At 52.4% G+C, this 16,286-nt stretch overlaps 7 protein-coding genes across 7 annotated transcripts; 4 read left to right on the forward strand and 3 right to left on the reverse strand.

Moving 5' to 3' along the window:
• Positions 1-6: 6 nt before the first annotated feature.
• BO85DRAFT_395414 (Zn(II)2Cys6 transcription factor domain-containing protein) lies at positions 7-2,501 on the reverse strand. The gene is made up of 4 exons (XM_025656957.1): positions 2,256-2,501; positions 1,637-2,164; positions 1,431-1,571; positions 7-1,352 (listed from the first exon to the last, which is right to left on the reverse strand). The coding sequence occupies exons 1-4, from the start codon at positions 2,313-2,315 to the stop codon at positions 501-503; spliced, it is 1,581 nt and encodes a 526-aa protein (XP_025516308.1). The 5' UTR covers positions 2,316-2,501; the 3' UTR covers positions 7-500.
• A 204-nt stretch (positions 2,502-2,705) lies between these two features.
• BO85DRAFT_274211 (zinc finger HIT domain-containing protein) lies at positions 2,706-3,799 on the forward strand. The gene is made up of 2 exons (XM_025655126.1): positions 2,706-2,922; positions 2,994-3,799. Exons 1-2 carry the CDS (start codon positions 2,852-2,854, stop codon positions 3,490-3,492), a joined length of 570 nt encoding a protein of 189 aa, XP_025516309.1. The 5' UTR covers positions 2,706-2,851; the 3' UTR covers positions 3,493-3,799.
• Positions 3,800-5,878: 2,079 nt separating this feature from the next.
• Positions 5,879-9,788, forward strand: BO85DRAFT_274177 (putative Ras guanyl-nucleotide exchange factor RasGEF). The gene is made up of 6 exons (XM_025655124.1): positions 5,879-6,508; positions 6,586-6,907; positions 6,985-7,170; positions 7,537-9,014; positions 9,065-9,493; positions 9,557-9,788. The coding sequence occupies exons 1-6, from the start codon at positions 6,266-6,268 to the stop codon at positions 9,638-9,640; spliced, it is 2,742 nt and encodes a 913-aa protein (XP_025516310.1). The 5' UTR covers positions 5,879-6,265; the 3' UTR covers positions 9,641-9,788.
• On the forward strand, positions 9,767-10,713 carry BO85DRAFT_274193 (LYR motif-containing protein). Its single transcript, XM_025655125.1, has one exon. It carries the CDS (start codon positions 10,003-10,005, stop codon positions 10,348-10,350), a length of 348 nt encoding a protein of 115 aa, XP_025516311.1. The 5' UTR covers positions 9,767-10,002; the 3' UTR covers positions 10,351-10,713.
• A 180-nt stretch (positions 10,714-10,893) lies between these two features.
• On the reverse strand, positions 10,894-12,265 carry BO85DRAFT_419052 (putative PP-loop ATPase superfamily protein). The gene has a single exon (XM_025657840.1). It carries the CDS (start codon positions 12,198-12,200, stop codon positions 10,953-10,955), a length of 1,248 nt encoding a protein of 415 aa, XP_025516312.1. The 5' UTR covers positions 12,201-12,265; the 3' UTR covers positions 10,894-10,952.
• Positions 12,266-12,564: 299 nt separating this feature from the next.
• Positions 12,565-13,364, reverse strand: erg2 (C-8 sterol isomerase ERG2; the record flags this gene model as incomplete). The annotated part of the gene is made up of 3 exons (XM_025655942.1): positions 12,565-12,902; positions 12,979-13,005; positions 13,082-13,364. The coding sequence occupies 3 exons, from the start codon at positions 13,362-13,364 to the stop codon at positions 12,565-12,567; spliced, it is 648 nt and encodes a 215-aa protein (XP_025516313.1).
• A 948-nt stretch (positions 13,365-14,312) lies between these two features.
• Positions 14,313-15,366, forward strand: xgeA (putative endoglucanase). Its single transcript, XM_025655128.1, has 2 exons — positions 14,313-14,850; positions 14,913-15,366. The coding sequence occupies exons 1-2, from the start codon at positions 14,528-14,530 to the stop codon at positions 15,313-15,315; spliced, it is 726 nt and encodes a 241-aa protein (XP_025516314.1). The 5' UTR covers positions 14,313-14,527; the 3' UTR covers positions 15,316-15,366.
• Positions 15,367-16,286: the final 920 nt, after the last annotated feature.

The following is a 16,286-nucleotide window of genomic DNA, read 5'->3' on the forward strand; positions in this document are numbered from 1 at the left end:
AATGTAGACTATCTGACGGTGGGCCTAAATTCCCGTAGTACTAAGCGCTATATATTATGGGTGTAACAGAAATGCCTCTCAGCCGAGTTCCGCTTCGGTCATACCTGTGTTGTGCAAAAGGCCACATGCTTGGACCTGCTACTTGGTGAACCTATCGCGGTTAAACCGGCCTTTCCTGAATATTCCTGGCTGGTGAGCGTTAAGGTCGACGTGTGGTGTAGAGGCAGACATGTGGTGACCTGTCGCTCGCGGCCCAGTACCTTGTCCTGCATCAAGACCAACAATGAGCTGCTGCTGCCCGCATCAACTGGCTTGCTTTCTAGTCATGATTAAACCAACATGTCGGTTGGTAATCCTAGGTTGATATTATGTAGGTCGATCGCTGGTAGCCTTCCAAAATGTACTTGGTGTAGTTCCCGTACTTCCAAGCGTGATTCCGACATGCTCAACTGCGACCTGCCACCTTGGCACCGAAATTGCATTGAACAGGCAAAAGCTCATCATGAGACCTTTCCCGTGGATGACAAAGACCGACGTAGACGAGCAGAGCGGTATTGGGGCCAAACCATGTCCTTCAGCAGCGGAGCTATTCCCAGACCTAGCGAGTCAAGGAGCACAAACACCCCCTGACACCACCTGTATTTTTGCGCTACTTCGTGGACCTGAAAGAATTGCGCAGATTGGCTGAGAGGGGCAAGCAAGTGTTGCGCGCCCAGCGTATTCATATCAGACTGTGTACAGTACATAACGGATCGACAAATCTCGTCTGCATAATGCTCCGCCAGCGCTGTGAAATCTGTTGCCACATCCAAGCCCAAGGAACGCTGTTCACCCGTCGGGGGATGAGTGGCACAGGACTGCGAGGGTGTAACGTCATTTCCGCGATAGCCAAGGACGTCGAGAAGCTCATCAACTAGCGGGTACAGTATAATCAAGGTGGCCCAATAGATGAGGTGCGATTCAGCGCAGGCCAGGGAGGCGAATTGGAAGGGATCGGGGAATAAAGAGGTGGCAAGGTGTGCTCTCATGTCTTCCCGCAAGGGAACATCATGAAGGCCTGTCGATGGCGTCCCAAGTTTCTCCTGCATCCTGAGACATGTCTGGTGTAGTCTTCCCTCTAGCGATAGGCAAGAATCCAGTAACTTCTCGCCGTCGTTCTTGACGCCATTAGGGCTGGCAGGGAGATGCTCGATGAAAATGTCTACGTGTTCTATGAGAGCAGAGCACTCGGCCAGAAGGTCCGTCAGTTCATCGATTGGCTCAACTTCCGTTGAGCCCTGGGATAAGCGTTGTTGCGTAGTCAGAACTTCATAGAGGGTGGCGGCCTTGCGTCTCCCCACCGCATCACATAACTGAGCGATTCGATGTCAGCAACACTCAGTTGTTACGAGGATCAGCTGGTTAATCAATCCGAAGCCAAGGAGACTGACAGTAACAAATTTAAGTTGACGGTGGAACAACTTCTCAGTAGTACTTTCTTTTTTGCGGACGCTGCACTGGTTAATGATCGCGTTACTGCCTTGCACATGTGCTATCCAGGCCATAAATCCCGGGGGTGACGAGTGGATTAACTTTGCGAAATGTTAGGCCAGCCGCGAAGGAAAAGGTATAAGGTGATGAGGATAGGAACACCGACTTCGTATAATTGGAATATGACTGTTGTATATAGGACATCTTGGCCCAGGCCTCTGCCGGATTTGATCTTGCCCTGCATGATCTCCATCGAATTGTTATAGAGCTTCGTACTATATCCGAGTAAACGATCGTCCTTGTGTTGTTTCGCAAGAAAAGCCGAAGAGAGCGATAGAAGCGCTCTGTCCAGCAGAGGACTATTCCCACATAGTTCAGGAAGTGTTTTGAGGATGTTTGAATCTTTTCCATCTTGCAAATGCCGTGACGAAGGAAGAAAGCCCCCCACAAAGGAGGCGAGCAGCTGTGATCGGACCTCCGCATTGATATTCAAACGGGGAAGGCCTGGCCCCACTCGTGTTAATTGACGGTCGGGAATCTTCCCGGAGGTCGACTTCGGGCGACGGACGAGCTTCAGTTCTCCATCATCTATGACCTCGGACGATTTATGGATAAAGACCCTTTTCCGTTCATAGCCGGTACAAACATGGCCGTTCTTGATGCATCGATTGCATTCCGGCTTTGCCTCGTCACACTACACAAAAGAGTCATAGTTTAGATGACCGTTCCTATTCCGTCTCCGAAGGGCATTCAAGCCTGTTCGGGCCTTGCTAGATAGGTCTTACCTTGACCTTTCGTCGCCGGCACGTATTGCATCCGGTTGATCGAAAAGGAATGCCTCCCATAGCCGATTAATTTCGTCCCACAAGCCGTCTGCCACGATTGATAAGATTTAGGGCGGGCAGACTGCAGACGGAGAACCGCTCGCTGTAGGAAGATGACTATTATCATTCGCACTTTCGTGGCATTGTCAAGACCGTACGACGAATAATTGGCGAGGAAATCTAGCGAGACACCTGTAGATATTCCAGGTACTAGTACGTAGATATGTACGTATCTGAAGAGAGGATAGGGATCGATTGTCGTCATGGACCGCGCCACTTCACGTGAGCCCCCATTATTGGGCTGAGTTTGTTTCTTTTTCGGTCCGCTAGACGATCGTCCCTGAACGGTTCCTTATCGGCTGTCATTCTTTTATCATCAACTTTTCCATTGCAGAAACCTTCAATTCTGTAGGACTTAAGGCACCCCCCATCCTTGGTCCACACGCCATCACGCTCGCTTCATACGACCCTTGCGACCGGCCGAAGCAAGACAATGTCCTACAGAGCTTGATTGTCGCGCAGTTGGCACAAGGTTTGGATGGGACGCTGGCGATAAAATGCCCGGCACTTGTGAGGTTTGCGTCTCGGAGCCTTCGAAGTACCGATGCCCAACATGTGGGCTCATGAGGTATGTTTATGCTTCAATCTATCTCTCTGGGAAGGAAAGAACATACCCGTGGCTAATTGTCGTCGTTCTAGTTGCTCCCTGGCATGCACTCAGTCCCATAAAATCTACTGCGCACCTAAAGCACCATCACCAAAACCGACCGGTCCAACCGTCGACCCTCAACAGCCTGCCAGCCAATCGAACGAGCATGCAACCAGCGAGGTAGCACTTAAGGCCCAAGACGGCCTCGATATCAAATCCCTAGGGAGCTCGGCCGAACTCAAAGATTTACTCGATCGGTTCCCTTCGCTTCGTGAGGAGCTGTACGATATCTACAAGGCTACCCTGGAGGGAGCATGGGTGGAGACCCAGCGCTTTGGAGGTCGGGGTCGACATCATGGGAGAGGCAAAGGACCGCACCGTCATAATGGACCGTGGACCCGTGAGAAGGGCTTCAACCGAGGAGTGGGAAGGGTGAGGAGGCTACGGGAAAGATGCGAGGAGGGTCTGGAGACTGGGAAGAAAGCGGAGGGGTTCGTGCGCTTCACGTCCCTGGTCACTGGTAATGAGCTTCCACACGAGGGCATGTAAGGGACCCCATAATAGTTGCGACTTCGCAGGACCCAACGCTGCCGGCATTCATGTCTGGGTACTTCCCGGCTGCGCACTCCACTAAAAAGTCTGCCGAGGATGTGTGTATTTGCATGCTAGTCCAGTCAGGAGTTCATGGGGATGAGAAAGGTGGACAAGGCCTAGTCAAGACGGATGTTCAAGTACATCCCGAGGATGCATATGAAAATATAAAGTAGTCCGTTAACTCGCTCAACCACAACTATCACCGACCGCGGTTGATCCATCATTGGGAAGCCATCATATTACTAGAACAAATGAGATTTCCCCAATACAAGTACTATACTGTCTGCTGTCCGCAATAGTTTTCGAGCCTGGACAGACAGCGTTCACTTTTCCAATATGCGGTCTAGCTGAAAGCTCGGTACTTTTGCATGGCTTCACAACGACTAGCTACCACAGCATACACCGCCATCAAGTCTCAACAGTATCACCGAGTCTCCGACGTGTCTTCAGGTTCCCGCAAGTGTGCATGCCACCCATCTGCACAACGCCATGTAAGCATGAGGTGCATGAACCGGATTTTCCTGCGAGAAGCCAAGGAGTCTAAGATATACCTAAGCCAGACTGTGTCATGCCATCTGACCTGTGTACCTTTGACGGAATACCAATGTACCAATGTAGACTTGAGAGATCAAGACCATTCAAGTTGATGCCGACATCGGCATATCATAATGTAAGTAGTGCGATGTTAAATGTGACGGAGTTGGCCACTTTAAGGCCTAAGGCATCGAAACATCTATCTCAACGGTTACTGAAAGTCTCCAACGGAAGACAGAGATGTCATCGTGCAGCATGTAGCATAAGACTTTTAGTGTATACTCCACCAACTACCCCGTCTAGTATCCAGACGAGCCTACTGGCAATGATGCCCGGCAAGAGGTCGTCTAAAGTAGTGATTCTTAAGCTAACATGTGCTTAAAGTCAAAACAGACCCAGACAGCGCCATCGTGGACCAAGCATTGAAACCAGTAGCAGTCGCTATGTGCATCGAAACCTGGTCAAGCCATGTTTCAGAGTTTGTCTTTCAGCATGGCAAGATTGGGGGGTCCGTTGTCCATGGCGGAAGCATGAGAACGGTTTGGGTTAATTCATCCACTTCCACTCCACGCACTGCATCTCCAGCCGAACTGAAGCGAGAGACCTCAACGTCGCGGATCTTCATGAGAGCCCTTCAACCTAGGCAATGCATGCTATCTGTCTACTCCGTAGTATCTCTCCACGCCCCATGAGGAGGGGGAAATGGCGGGGAAATGTGACCCGTTCGAAAGGATTCCTCCAAATGCCGCCAATCGTCCATCACCGTGCCTCATCACATCTCATGTCTACCAACGAGATGCCCGAACAACGGGAATTTGAGCAATTGGCCTTAACCTTAGGATTTGCCTTGTTGTGATTCGTAAAGGCCTCCAGACTACTTGAGCTAGTTACCGATCTCCCCGTCTTGGGACACTGGCTAAGTTTTGACGAACTGCGATGTTATTCGTCCCGAGCACCTCCGCCCGCTCATGTCAATGGGAATTTCCGGGGAGGAGAGAAGAGACACCGTTTGCCTGTGACGTTCTTACTGTATGCTTGGAGACAGTCTGGGAAACAATCAACTGAGTCAATGTTTAGATTGAACGCATTGTGATTGTTGCATGTAAAGTAACTTGCGCGCTGTTAAGTTGAGTTAGCTTTGGACGGCCGACTCCCTTGCTGACAAGCAGAAGCGATTGGGGTTCTGGATCGTTGGCCGGAGAGTTTGGTGAGGAGGAAGGGAAAGCCGTGAGGAGAGAAAAGGCGGGCGGCGGGACACACAAGGTCGATTTTAGTAAGATCACAATCCTCCCCAGTTGGCCTGGGATGTCCTGCCATTGTGTTGCTCCGCTAGGGATTCTGCCGGATTGACCCATAGAAGTGCCCCGGTGTTTCTAATAATAAGAATTTCGAAACACAAAAGCATAACCATAATAAGAATAATCAAACCTGCCGTTGGAGAGAGAGGGTTAAAACCAAACCAGACTTACTTTCCAAATCTCCCCGCCCGCAGCCTCCACCCCAAACTGCCCCAACTTCTGACTGACTCTTTGGGGGCTCAATTTTTCGGTCGAGTGACATCTTCCCGCCTGCAACTGGCAGCACTTCCTCAAGCTGCTCTCTCCCTGACACCCCTCTGTTTCTTCGCTGCCACTCATAGCTCTTACTGCCCCCCTGGTCGATTTGCCAACCCGGACGAGTTCTCGTAAGACTTGTGCGACCCTCTTGCCGGTACCATTGTTGTTTCTGTTGCTAACTTGGGTTCTACCTGTGTCCAGCTCCGGTAACCTGCCTCAGCCGACGAGATCCACGATAGTCGAGAAAAGCAGGAAAAGGAAAGACGGAGAAAAAGAAAAGAAAGAAGAAAAACGAGGCAGACGACAATAAAAAAAAATCACTCAGCTAATCATCATCGAAATTTAACCACCACAAACAACCGAAGATAAAAGGGGAACATTAACCCCCCCGAGCTGATTCGAGCAGCCTCTTGGAAATCTTTCGATTGCGGCGAACCCGACGAAGCCTGGACCTTTTCTACGTTTTCCACCCAAGCGACAATGGATGAGCTGTCGTGTCCGCCTCACTCACTTACGTAGCTGTTGGACCCTGCGCTGTCGCACCTTGTTTGTTCGACCGGACCCTACTCGCGCCACAGCACCGCCCATCCGTTCGCGCAGAAACAAAAAAAAAAAGAAAGTAAAGCCACATCGTCACCATGGCCTCCCAGCCCTTGCGAAGAGAACGAGCATCTAGCGATAAAGCCGATGCTGCGCCATTCCCACAACGACCGGGCCTTCCCAGTCGAACGATTTCTGCTCCCGTCGGAGGTTTGTACCGACTTGATTCGGCTAGAACGGCGATGGAATCGGGGAATAAGGTCGACCGGACACTTCTGGAGGAGGATGAGAACCCGCCATCGGCCGGAGGGGATAGGGTGCCATCATCAACCCGTGAGGAGGTATGGCTATTCCAAACTCATGTCATTGGACCCTTGGCGAGCGCAATGTTTTTCTGACCCCCGTGCGTGTACCGCAGACAACGCCGAAGCCGAGTTTCCCCCATGTGAGCATCGCGGTGGTCGGTCCTGACCATGTCGGAAAATCGACATTCATTGAAACCGCCTTGGACATGAAGCATCCGCTTACTTCCCGATCGACCACAAAGAAGATGTCCCTGGACGGGACGGTGTACTTGGTTCGCCTGATGGAGATAGATACATTGGAAATTACGATTGGGAGCAATGGCGAGGTCAACTGGCCCTTACTGGGTAGCGACTCGCCTCCTACAGTGGATGGGGTGCTGGTTCTACTGGATATGACTCAACCGGCCAGTTTCCCTGAATTTACCGAACTACTAGGTTGGTCGCATTGCCGGTTCTGCAGCGGCCGGGTCGCTGCGCAATTTGACTCTAGGATGTGGGCTGATGGACTGCAGACTCCTTAACCGCTTCCGACATACCCTTTACGCTGGTGGCCAGCAAATGCGACATACAACCCCCTGACAGCCCTGTGGAGCCAATATTGGGTGGCTATGAAATCCACCGGACCTCACCTGACTCACCACGGTCGCAGAAGATGTGCATTGCCTTAGTTCTGCGCTCTGTGATCAACCGTAAATATGGTAAGTGGACAAGCTGACCTATGCGATTGCCATGTGGATACGCGAGAGGCGAGGAAAGCCAAAGAACAGGGCGGAACGGTCCACTGCCTCGGTGGCCATCTGTCTGCTCGCATTGCGTCGCCCCCCCGGCTATAGCCCATCCCTTAGAGTGATGGCCCACTGGGTTTCGCGCTAGTTTGCGGCGCGGCGTGCGTTTAGCGTTCGCGTATCTCGTGGTGCAGTGGTTTTCAGGACCCGCCGATCCCTCGGGTCCAGCTGCGGTCCAGCTGCTCTTGCGCTGGACCCGAGCTGGACCACCCAATTCCTGTGGCCGTTATTTTCCCGCTGGTCTGGTTCACACGTGGATGCTAACGGCTCCTCTTTTAGACTTCATCGATTTCCCCTCCAACTCATCCGCCACCCCAGACTGGCATCACAGCCGCACCAATTCAGAGACCCCCACCGCTGTATTATCCGGAGCCGCAGGCGGCCCAATCACAGGACCTCTTGATCCAGCTGTCGATGGGTACGGTGTAGACCGGCAACCCACCGACCCGGCCACCTCTGCCAACCTGGCTTCCAATGGCCAGGCCTTTCGTTACGCCCGGAGCAACTCGCATCCGGTGCGACCGCATACGCCTCCCTCGGGGTCCCGGTTGGCCTCGCGCAAACAGTCTGTATCCGGGGAGTCGTCACCAAGTAAGGATCTCAACCGACAACATCGACTTCACACGGCCTGGCGCAACAGCGGCGGGTCAGATGCGTTCAGCAACTTTCTAGAGATGGGGGAGGACTTCGATGGGCCCCGGAGTGCTCCGTCGAGCCCGGGAAGCAAGGACCAGACGCCTAGCGAGAGCTCATCGAATGATGCCGGCTTCACCTTTGACGAGCTAGTAGATCGTCTGGTCGCACAACCGATGTCAAAGCAAGATTCGAAGTTCGCGTCTATCTTTTTGTGTCTCTATCGCAAGTTCGCCGCGCCGTGCACCTTGCTGAATGCTCTGATTAACCGATTCGAACGGAATGAGAACGACATGACGGACCAGCTCGACCGCATCGCAGTTCAGCTGAGGCTGCTGGGAGTGATGGCGCAGTGGGTTTCTGAATATCCGGGCGACTTGGCGTACCCGAAGACTCGCAAGCGAATCACCGATTTCGTCACGACGCTGGAGAAGAGCCACTTTTACATGTTTGCCGCCAAGGAGATCGGATCGTATCTGGAGGGGAATGCAGATGACGATAATATCGGGTGGCCGTATAGGGATGGCGACATGGAAGAACCTGACACTGCCGACCCCCCGTTCCAGTTTTCCGGGCGCAGCTCACCATCAATTTTCCTTGGGGCGCCGCCGCTAGGCGATGAAGGCGAGGAAGAGGAAGAGGACCCTATTTACAACATGAGCGCTTTGGACCTTAGCGAAGGTGCAGCCGAGCCTGCGTCGAGACTGTCGGGGTCGATGTCGAATTCGTTTACCTCCGAAAAGCCCGGGACCATTGCCAGCCAGTCGTTCACATTCCTGAGTACCGAAGCTGCGCAACGGGAGGCGCATAATCTGGATCTCACGCCACGCATCCCGCTAACGAAAATCCAATGGCGCCAGCTGATGGAGATCCCAGATGAGGATTTCGCACGGGAGCTGACGCGCATGGACTGGATCATGTTCAATTCTTTCCGACCGCGAGACCTTGTGCGACATGTCAGCATCTCCGGCGTGGAGAAGGATAAGATTTTGAGCTTGAAGCACGTCAACCGGATGATCAAGCAGTTCAACCATGTCGCATTCTTCGTAGCCAGCGTCATCCTACTTCGGGACAAGCCGAAGCATCGGGCCAAGGCGCTTGAGAAATTCATGAACATAGCATTGGTAAGTCTGACTCGGAAGAATAGCGCCGAGACATTGTCTGACAGCCGCAGAAACTCCGCCGACTTAACAACTACAATTCTCTCGGGGCCGTGATCGCCGGCATCAACGGAACCCCGGTACACCGACTGTCCCAGACACGGGACCTGGTCCCGGTGCAGACACAAAAAGACTTCATGAGGCTGGTCATCCTCATGGGGACACAGAAGAGTCATTTTGCGTATCGTCTCGCATGGGACAATTCCTTTGCGGAGCGCATCCCGTTCCTGCCGTTGCACCGACGCGATCTGGTGTCAGCGGAGGAGGGCAACAAGACGTTTGTGGGCGACAACAAGAACCGCATCAACTGGCGCAAGTTTGAGGTAATGGGAGAGGTGGTTCTGGGAATCCAGCGCAGCCAGAAGACACCGTATCCGCATATGTCCAAGTACGAGGAGGTAGAACGGTTGATATTGGAGATTAAGCTGTCGGGGGATGACGAGGTACACCCCTTCCCCTTTCCACCATTAACCCATTCCATTTTCTATGATGCTGACAATCACCAGGACTTGTATTCGCGCAGTATGCAAGTCGAACCCTCGGCAGGCGGCGACACCGGACGCAAGAAGTTCGGCTGGTTACGGTCGTGAGAGACGAGAGAGAGGGAGAGTTATGATTAGTTGCAGCAGAGTCTGCAACAGCAACAGCAACTACCAAGCTGACGAGTACAATGAATGATGATCGTCATTTGATTGATGATGATGTACATAATGTAGTTTTTCTACTACACACAACCCCATCCATATCCTGCTACAAACTTAGAGAGAGAGAGAAAGAAATGTGAAATCACGTGATATACACCGCATCCTCCGTAAACTTATCCGTAGCCATCCATCCCACACCCATCATCAAATCCACCACCCAAACCTATACCAATCCACCCAAACTAAACACCTCCTCCTCCATTCCAAAGGGAAAGGAAAAAAAAGAAAAGAAAAGAAAAGAAATCAAAATGTCCACAGCCGCGAAAACAACCACAACCTACCGCGCCCTCCTCCGCGAACTCCCCCGCCGGACCCTCTCCACTCCTACTCCTCTCCAACACCGCCTCCGCGACATGTACACCACCACCAACAACCAGGGTGTTGTGGACGCAGACGCACAAGAATCCCTCCGCCAACATCGCCTCGACCAGGCAAACCAGTTCGCTATCTACGCTAAAGCCCAGCGCGTGTATGCCGAGCTCGTCGAGAGATATAACCCCGGTACTACCCTCGATGAGGAGGAGAGGATTCGGTTGACGGCTAGGCGGGTCGGGTGGGATTTGCCTGTTGAGGCGGGGAAGGAGAAGGATGAGTGAATAGATTGATATATGGTTGGGGTAGATACTTGAGGTGGGGATGTATGGATAGGTGGATGGAGGGTAGAAGAAGGTGGGATAAAATATGTCATGGGTGGAGTTTTGGGTGTATATTTTTTTTTTTCTCTAAATTTGTGAGTCATTTGTGGCTTTTGTGTTGGGATTAGGGGGGTTTTGTATGATATTTTGTATGATATGGTCGGGGAGAGGGTTGTATTATAGATAAAATATGATGATTGATTTTGAGGGTCTTTTTAGAGGGGCGTTGTTGAGATGGTATGAGGAAGTTCTGTGTTGTTGTAGAGTTCATTATTAATTGTATTACTTTGAACTATGATGTCTTCTCTGACTGACTGAATGGGCTGGTGTATGATAGATACATAGTATGGCTGGCATGTATTAGTACGTAGGTCATACTTGTCAGTCACATGGGATGGATATATTATGTTCAGAAGTGAGATTATGATGGTACTGGTAATCCTCTTTTAAGACTGTCGTTTTATTTACAGTACTAGTAGTCTGTTGATTGAAGCTGAACTTTGCTTCTAATAATATAACTCTGTGATCATGGGTATATGTATAACGGGCATAACTATATATCTTCAAACACCTCCCAGCTCAACTTTCTCCATCTGCCGGCGCAACGTCGAGCTGCTCTCCTCATCCTCCAAGCCAACCTCCATCTCAATCGCCGTCTTGGGCCGATTCTTATTCAATCCCTCCAGCAGCGTACAAGCCTTGCACACGCGCTGACTGGAGATATACCCGCAGCGCTCACACGTCCCCAGTACCTGCGACTTGACCTTCTTCTGTGCCGGCGTCTGCACCTGCTCTGACTGCTGCTGCTGCTTCTTAGGCACGCTATCAGAAGTAATCTCCATCTCCCTATCCTTGGCAGCCTCATCCTCCTTCAGCTTCCTCTCCATCTCCGCCATCTCCCCACCCCTCGTCCTCCCATTCTGACTTCCACACCCACCACCACCGCCACCCTCCTCATCCTCACCCCCCTTCCCTCTGACCTCAGCGGGCACCAAAAGCGCCATATCCTCCCCAGACTTAACGATATCCAAAATCGAAGACGGCCTAATCTTCTCCAAATCCTTGATCAACGTCCTCGCACTGCCCCGAAACGCCTCCGGCGAATAGATACACTCCGTGGAGAAATAATCCAACTGGCGATGATGCGCATACAGCACAATCTCCTTCTCATAAGCATACTTCAACGGCTTACTCCTCTTGATATCACTAGCCGCGGACCCCGTCACAATACTCGTACCCCTCGACAAGCGCGGTAAATCCCCTCTCAGCAAGTTCATCATTACCGTCTCCGCCACATCATCCGCATTATGACCTGTCACCACATGCTTAATGCCCAGCTTTGCGGCCCCGCGATCCAGCGCCTGCCGCCGAAATACCCCGCAGTATGTGCAGTTTCCCTTTTTGCCGACCTGCGCTACGACCTGGTCCATGGTCCAACCGTATAGGTCGCCGTAGCTGACGATTACGAGTGGCATGTTGTATTGTTGGGCGTTGCGTTTCACGGTCTCGAGACTGTCGTCGCGGTAACCCTTGATGCCTTCGTCGATGGAGAGGAGACATAGGTCGAGGCCGTAGTTGTAGCGTTCATTGAGAGTCTTGAGGACGGCGGCCAGAACGGTGCTGTCTTTGCCGCCGCTGGCGCCGATGGCGACTCGTTCGCCAGGGTAGAAGAGGGAGGTCGAGGTGATGGTTTCGTGGACTTCGGTTTCGAAGACGTGTAGGAAGCACGTGCGGCACAGCTTTTGCCTGTTCTTGGGCCGGATGATTACTGCCCGTTGGTCGTGGCAGCGGGCGCAGGGGGAGGGGGGCATGGTGGTGGCTTGTGGGTGTGGTTCTGGGGTTGAGGGTGAGGGTATAGTGGGTGATGGTGGAGGCGATGAGGGGAGCAATTTTTGATAAACTGATTTCGCGGGCCTGGATGTTGGCTTATCGATAAGGGATTGGATGAGTCAGGGTGTGGGTGTGTTTGCAGTGTTTGTGTGGTTAGTTCCCCGGGAAGGGTGAAAAATAAACAGGCACAACGGAGAAGAGAAAGAGGTAAGGGGGGTGAAAGGATGAATTGTGGTAGCGTTATTAAATGGTAGTGTATTCTATCGGACAACGTCGTCGTCTATCTAATATAGTGAGAATAGTAATAGTATTATACATATACCCATCATCTCGCCATCTTATCGTTTACATCTTGCCCTTGAGCAGGTTGGAGATCATCTCGCGACCAGTGATTCTCGACGTCGCCCACAGGGTCGGGAAGTCGAGAGTGCTGGAGAAGGTATCGGCGTATCCGAAGAAGAGCATCGGGGGGATCCAGCCACGGGCGTACTCCAGAGCAAAGCAGGACTCATCCATCTTGTACTGCTTGACCTCACCGCGGCGGAGGTGGTGCACGCTACCCTGGGGGTAAACCTCGGGCTCGTAGGATCCAGGAACATAGGCGAGCTGGGTGCCCTGGAGGATGTTGAAGTAGTCGTCGGCCGTGTGACGGCCAGTGTGGCCCTCAGTACCAATAGCGGTGCCTAATGCATGAGGAGAGAGTATTAGCACGTGCAATCAAGGGGCATAAAGATACCCGGAAGACAGGGGAAGCCATACCGAAAATGATCAAGTACTCCGTGATACCTATAGGGAAAATAAAGCTTAGCACAGACACTATGGATAAATATAGAGGTGGAATGGAGCAAAAGAGGGGACGCACTAGCATGGATAATATACATTGCCCCCATCGCACCACCGGCGTTGTTGAACACCCATTCCTCGTCCAGGTTCAGGTGCGTGTCGGTGACCTTCTCGCCCAGCTCGGAGACGATGAAGTTGACCACCGAGCGGGTGTCATTACCGTGAGCAGCAATGGCGCGCTGCGACAGGTCGTGCAGGTGGGAAGGATCGAAGATGTAGAACTGCTCCAGCCGCGCGTTCAGGTAGCTGTAGAGACCGGTGAAAAGGGCCAGGAGGGCCACGGCGAAGCTAGCGCAGCGCATGATGACGAACTGTTCCGGATGGGAAAGCAATTGACCGGAAAAACAGGAGCTGCAGAGAGCTAATGGGTGGTGGAGAAGGGGGGGAAGGCGTGGGAAGGGGAAAGAGAGGAGAGGGCGTGGAAAGGATGGGGTGATTATTCTTTATTGTTCTGATTGATGGATTGAGGATATTCAATTCCAGGGTTGCCTGATCCGGGAAGGCTACCAGGATGGTCCGGCTGAGTCAGCACCAGACAGCAGCTTTTGGCCGTGTTTGCCTGGCTGTCAAACAAGCCAAAACTATCATTCTGATCATCCCGTGATTATTCATTTCTCCGAGTCAAACTCACTAGTTAACTAGTCTGTTAGTTACTCCGTAGTACGACTAACTCTACTTTGATCATCTCCAAACGTCAAATTAATCCGTCCACAAAAATAGCTTGTTCTGAGTCCTGACAGCACCATGTGTCTCGACGGAGCCCGATTGGGGATTAGTCCGATCGATTAATGAAGCTGTCCACCTTTTGGAACCCTGCGGACGAGCCACGCCCCTCTCGGGCGTCCTAGACATTCATTTAAACGGCATCCTGTTATCTAATCCGAAACGGACCATCTCCGTGGCTGCCCCCCTCTCATCCGAGTCATTATACCGTCTCGAGATGACGAATCCACTGATATTCCCCTGATCTAAACTTCCTCTGGATATTTCCACCGTGTCCGTGAGTTTGGTTGACCTCCATTCTGCACGGGGCATTCCGTGGGACCGTTTCGAAACCAGGAACAAGCACCACACTCATCCTATCGGCCTTCTCCCTCCTGGTCCACTCGGGGTCAGGATCCATTCGGCGACGGAGTTTCCAAGAACCTTCGTTGACTCTTGAGTGCACATGTCTCAACGGCCATGAGGACCAAGCTCAGCAGGTCCATAGGCTAAATCGCCCCGGCTGTTTCTGCTTGATGAGGGCTATGCCTAATTTTATCCTGTTCCAGAAGACCTAGACGGCACACCCATGGCTATAAGAAGGCAGCCCGGTCGGAGGAAGATGGATTTCTCTTCAGCAGCTCATACACTATAATTCTCTGGGTCAGTGGACGTTGATCGCACATTGCACCAATACCATTGCACCAATATCAATACTTTACCCGACCATTCGTCTTTCCTTTGACCAATAATCACCGTCACCATGAAGGTTCTCGCTCTTTCCGCTCTTCTTTCTTTGGCTTCGGCCGCCTCTATCAGCCGCCGCAGCGACTTCTGCGACCAATGGGGTACCGCCACCGCCGGTGACTTCATCCTGTACAACGACCTCTGGGGTGAAGACAACGCCTCCAGCGGCTCCCAGTGCACTGGCGTCGACTCGGCCAGCGGCAACGAGATCGCCTGGCACACCAGCTGGTCCTGGGAGGGTGGCAGCAGTGACGTCAAGAGCTACGCCAACGCTGCTCTGCAGTTCACTGGTACTCAGCTGAGCTCCATCTCTAGCATCCCCTCCACCTGGAAGTGGACGTATGTTGCAGCCTAAACCTTCCGACCGACCATCAGGACGCATGCTGACTCTTTGGGAATAGTTACTCTGGCTCCGATATCGTGGCCGACGTGGCCTACGACATGTTCCTGGGCTCGACCGCCGACGCCTCTTCCGATGAGTACGAGATCATGGTCTGGCTTGCTGCTCTCGGCGGTGCTGGCCCCATCTCGTCGACCGGCTCCACCATTGCCACTCCGACGATCAACGGCGTGACCTGGGACCTGTACACCGGCCCCAACGGCGACACCACCGTCTACAGCTTCGTCGCCCAGTCGACCACCGAGGACTTCTCCGGTGACCTGAACGACTTCTTCACCTACCTGGTGGACAACGAGGGTGTCTCTGACAGCCTGTACCTGACCACCCTTGAGGCGGGTACCGAGCCCTTCACCGGTAGCAACGCCGAGCTGAAGGTGTCCGAGTACTCCGTTTCCATCGAGTAAATAAAATCACAAACACCGAGTGTGGCAGGATACATACTAATGATTTCAAAAAGGGATTGTTAGGAGCGGAGGATGAAAATGTAGGCGCCGTGTTTCAGCTCCCTAGGCAGGAGACCGGAGGGACATAGTTATAGGACGAGGGGGGGATGTTTTCCTGAAGAAGGGGGAGGGGGGGGGGTTACTTGAGGTGGCAAGCAGGAGTCGATGGTTTGATGACGCGCCGGGGCGACGAGGCGACAGTCGAATCATCATATGTACATAGGCTTGGAAGCCCGTTGGGTTCATAATCATGGAGGAATTCCATCAAGATTGCTAAATATAACCATCGTCACCCACATTGAGACCTAACCGCGGAGGTGGAGAAGAGAGGGATGTCAAGCAGAGCCAATGCAAGACAGGCAGGCGTAGCCAGTGTAGCAGCTAGCCAGGTGAAGTAACAAGAATAGAAGCATCAGCATGAGGGGCAAGCACAGTCACATCCAGCTATTTTAGCTAGCTAGCCAACTTATGCACGATCATCAATTGCGGCGCTTGCATCCGGGCGCTTAAGTGCAGCAGCCCTAAAGTGCTGACAGGGAGGAAAAGAGAGGGGTAGCATCAATCAATCAATCAATTCACCAGACTGGAATGGAGGGGAAAATAACTAACACATGTTGTAGAAATCCTCCTTGAGTATAATTAGAAATAACATCAGGCTGGCCAAGTATCTCTCACGCGTTCCAGGATCGTGATGGGAGACTTCGTGCTGGCGACGCGCTCAGCTGGGCCTCTCCTTTTTTTTTTGCCTTTTTTCCCTTTTCCACCATTTACCGCCACGCTCCTTGATTCATTCCTGCATCTCGTGTCTCGGGCATTCTTTTGGCGCGCGCCCCCCAAACCAAACCCACCCCAGGACACACAGACACAGACACTTACACATAATTCCAGTTCCATTTTTGTGCCCTTCTTCCCTTCCAATCCTGTCATCCAAT

This window comes from Aspergillus piperis (genome assembly GCF_003184755.1).
Source record: "Aspergillus piperis CBS 112811 unplaced genomic scaffold BO85scaffold_7, whole genome shotgun sequence".
In the NCBI taxonomy this organism is placed as follows: Eukaryota; Fungi; Ascomycota; class Eurotiomycetes; order Eurotiales; family Aspergillaceae; genus Aspergillus; species Aspergillus piperis.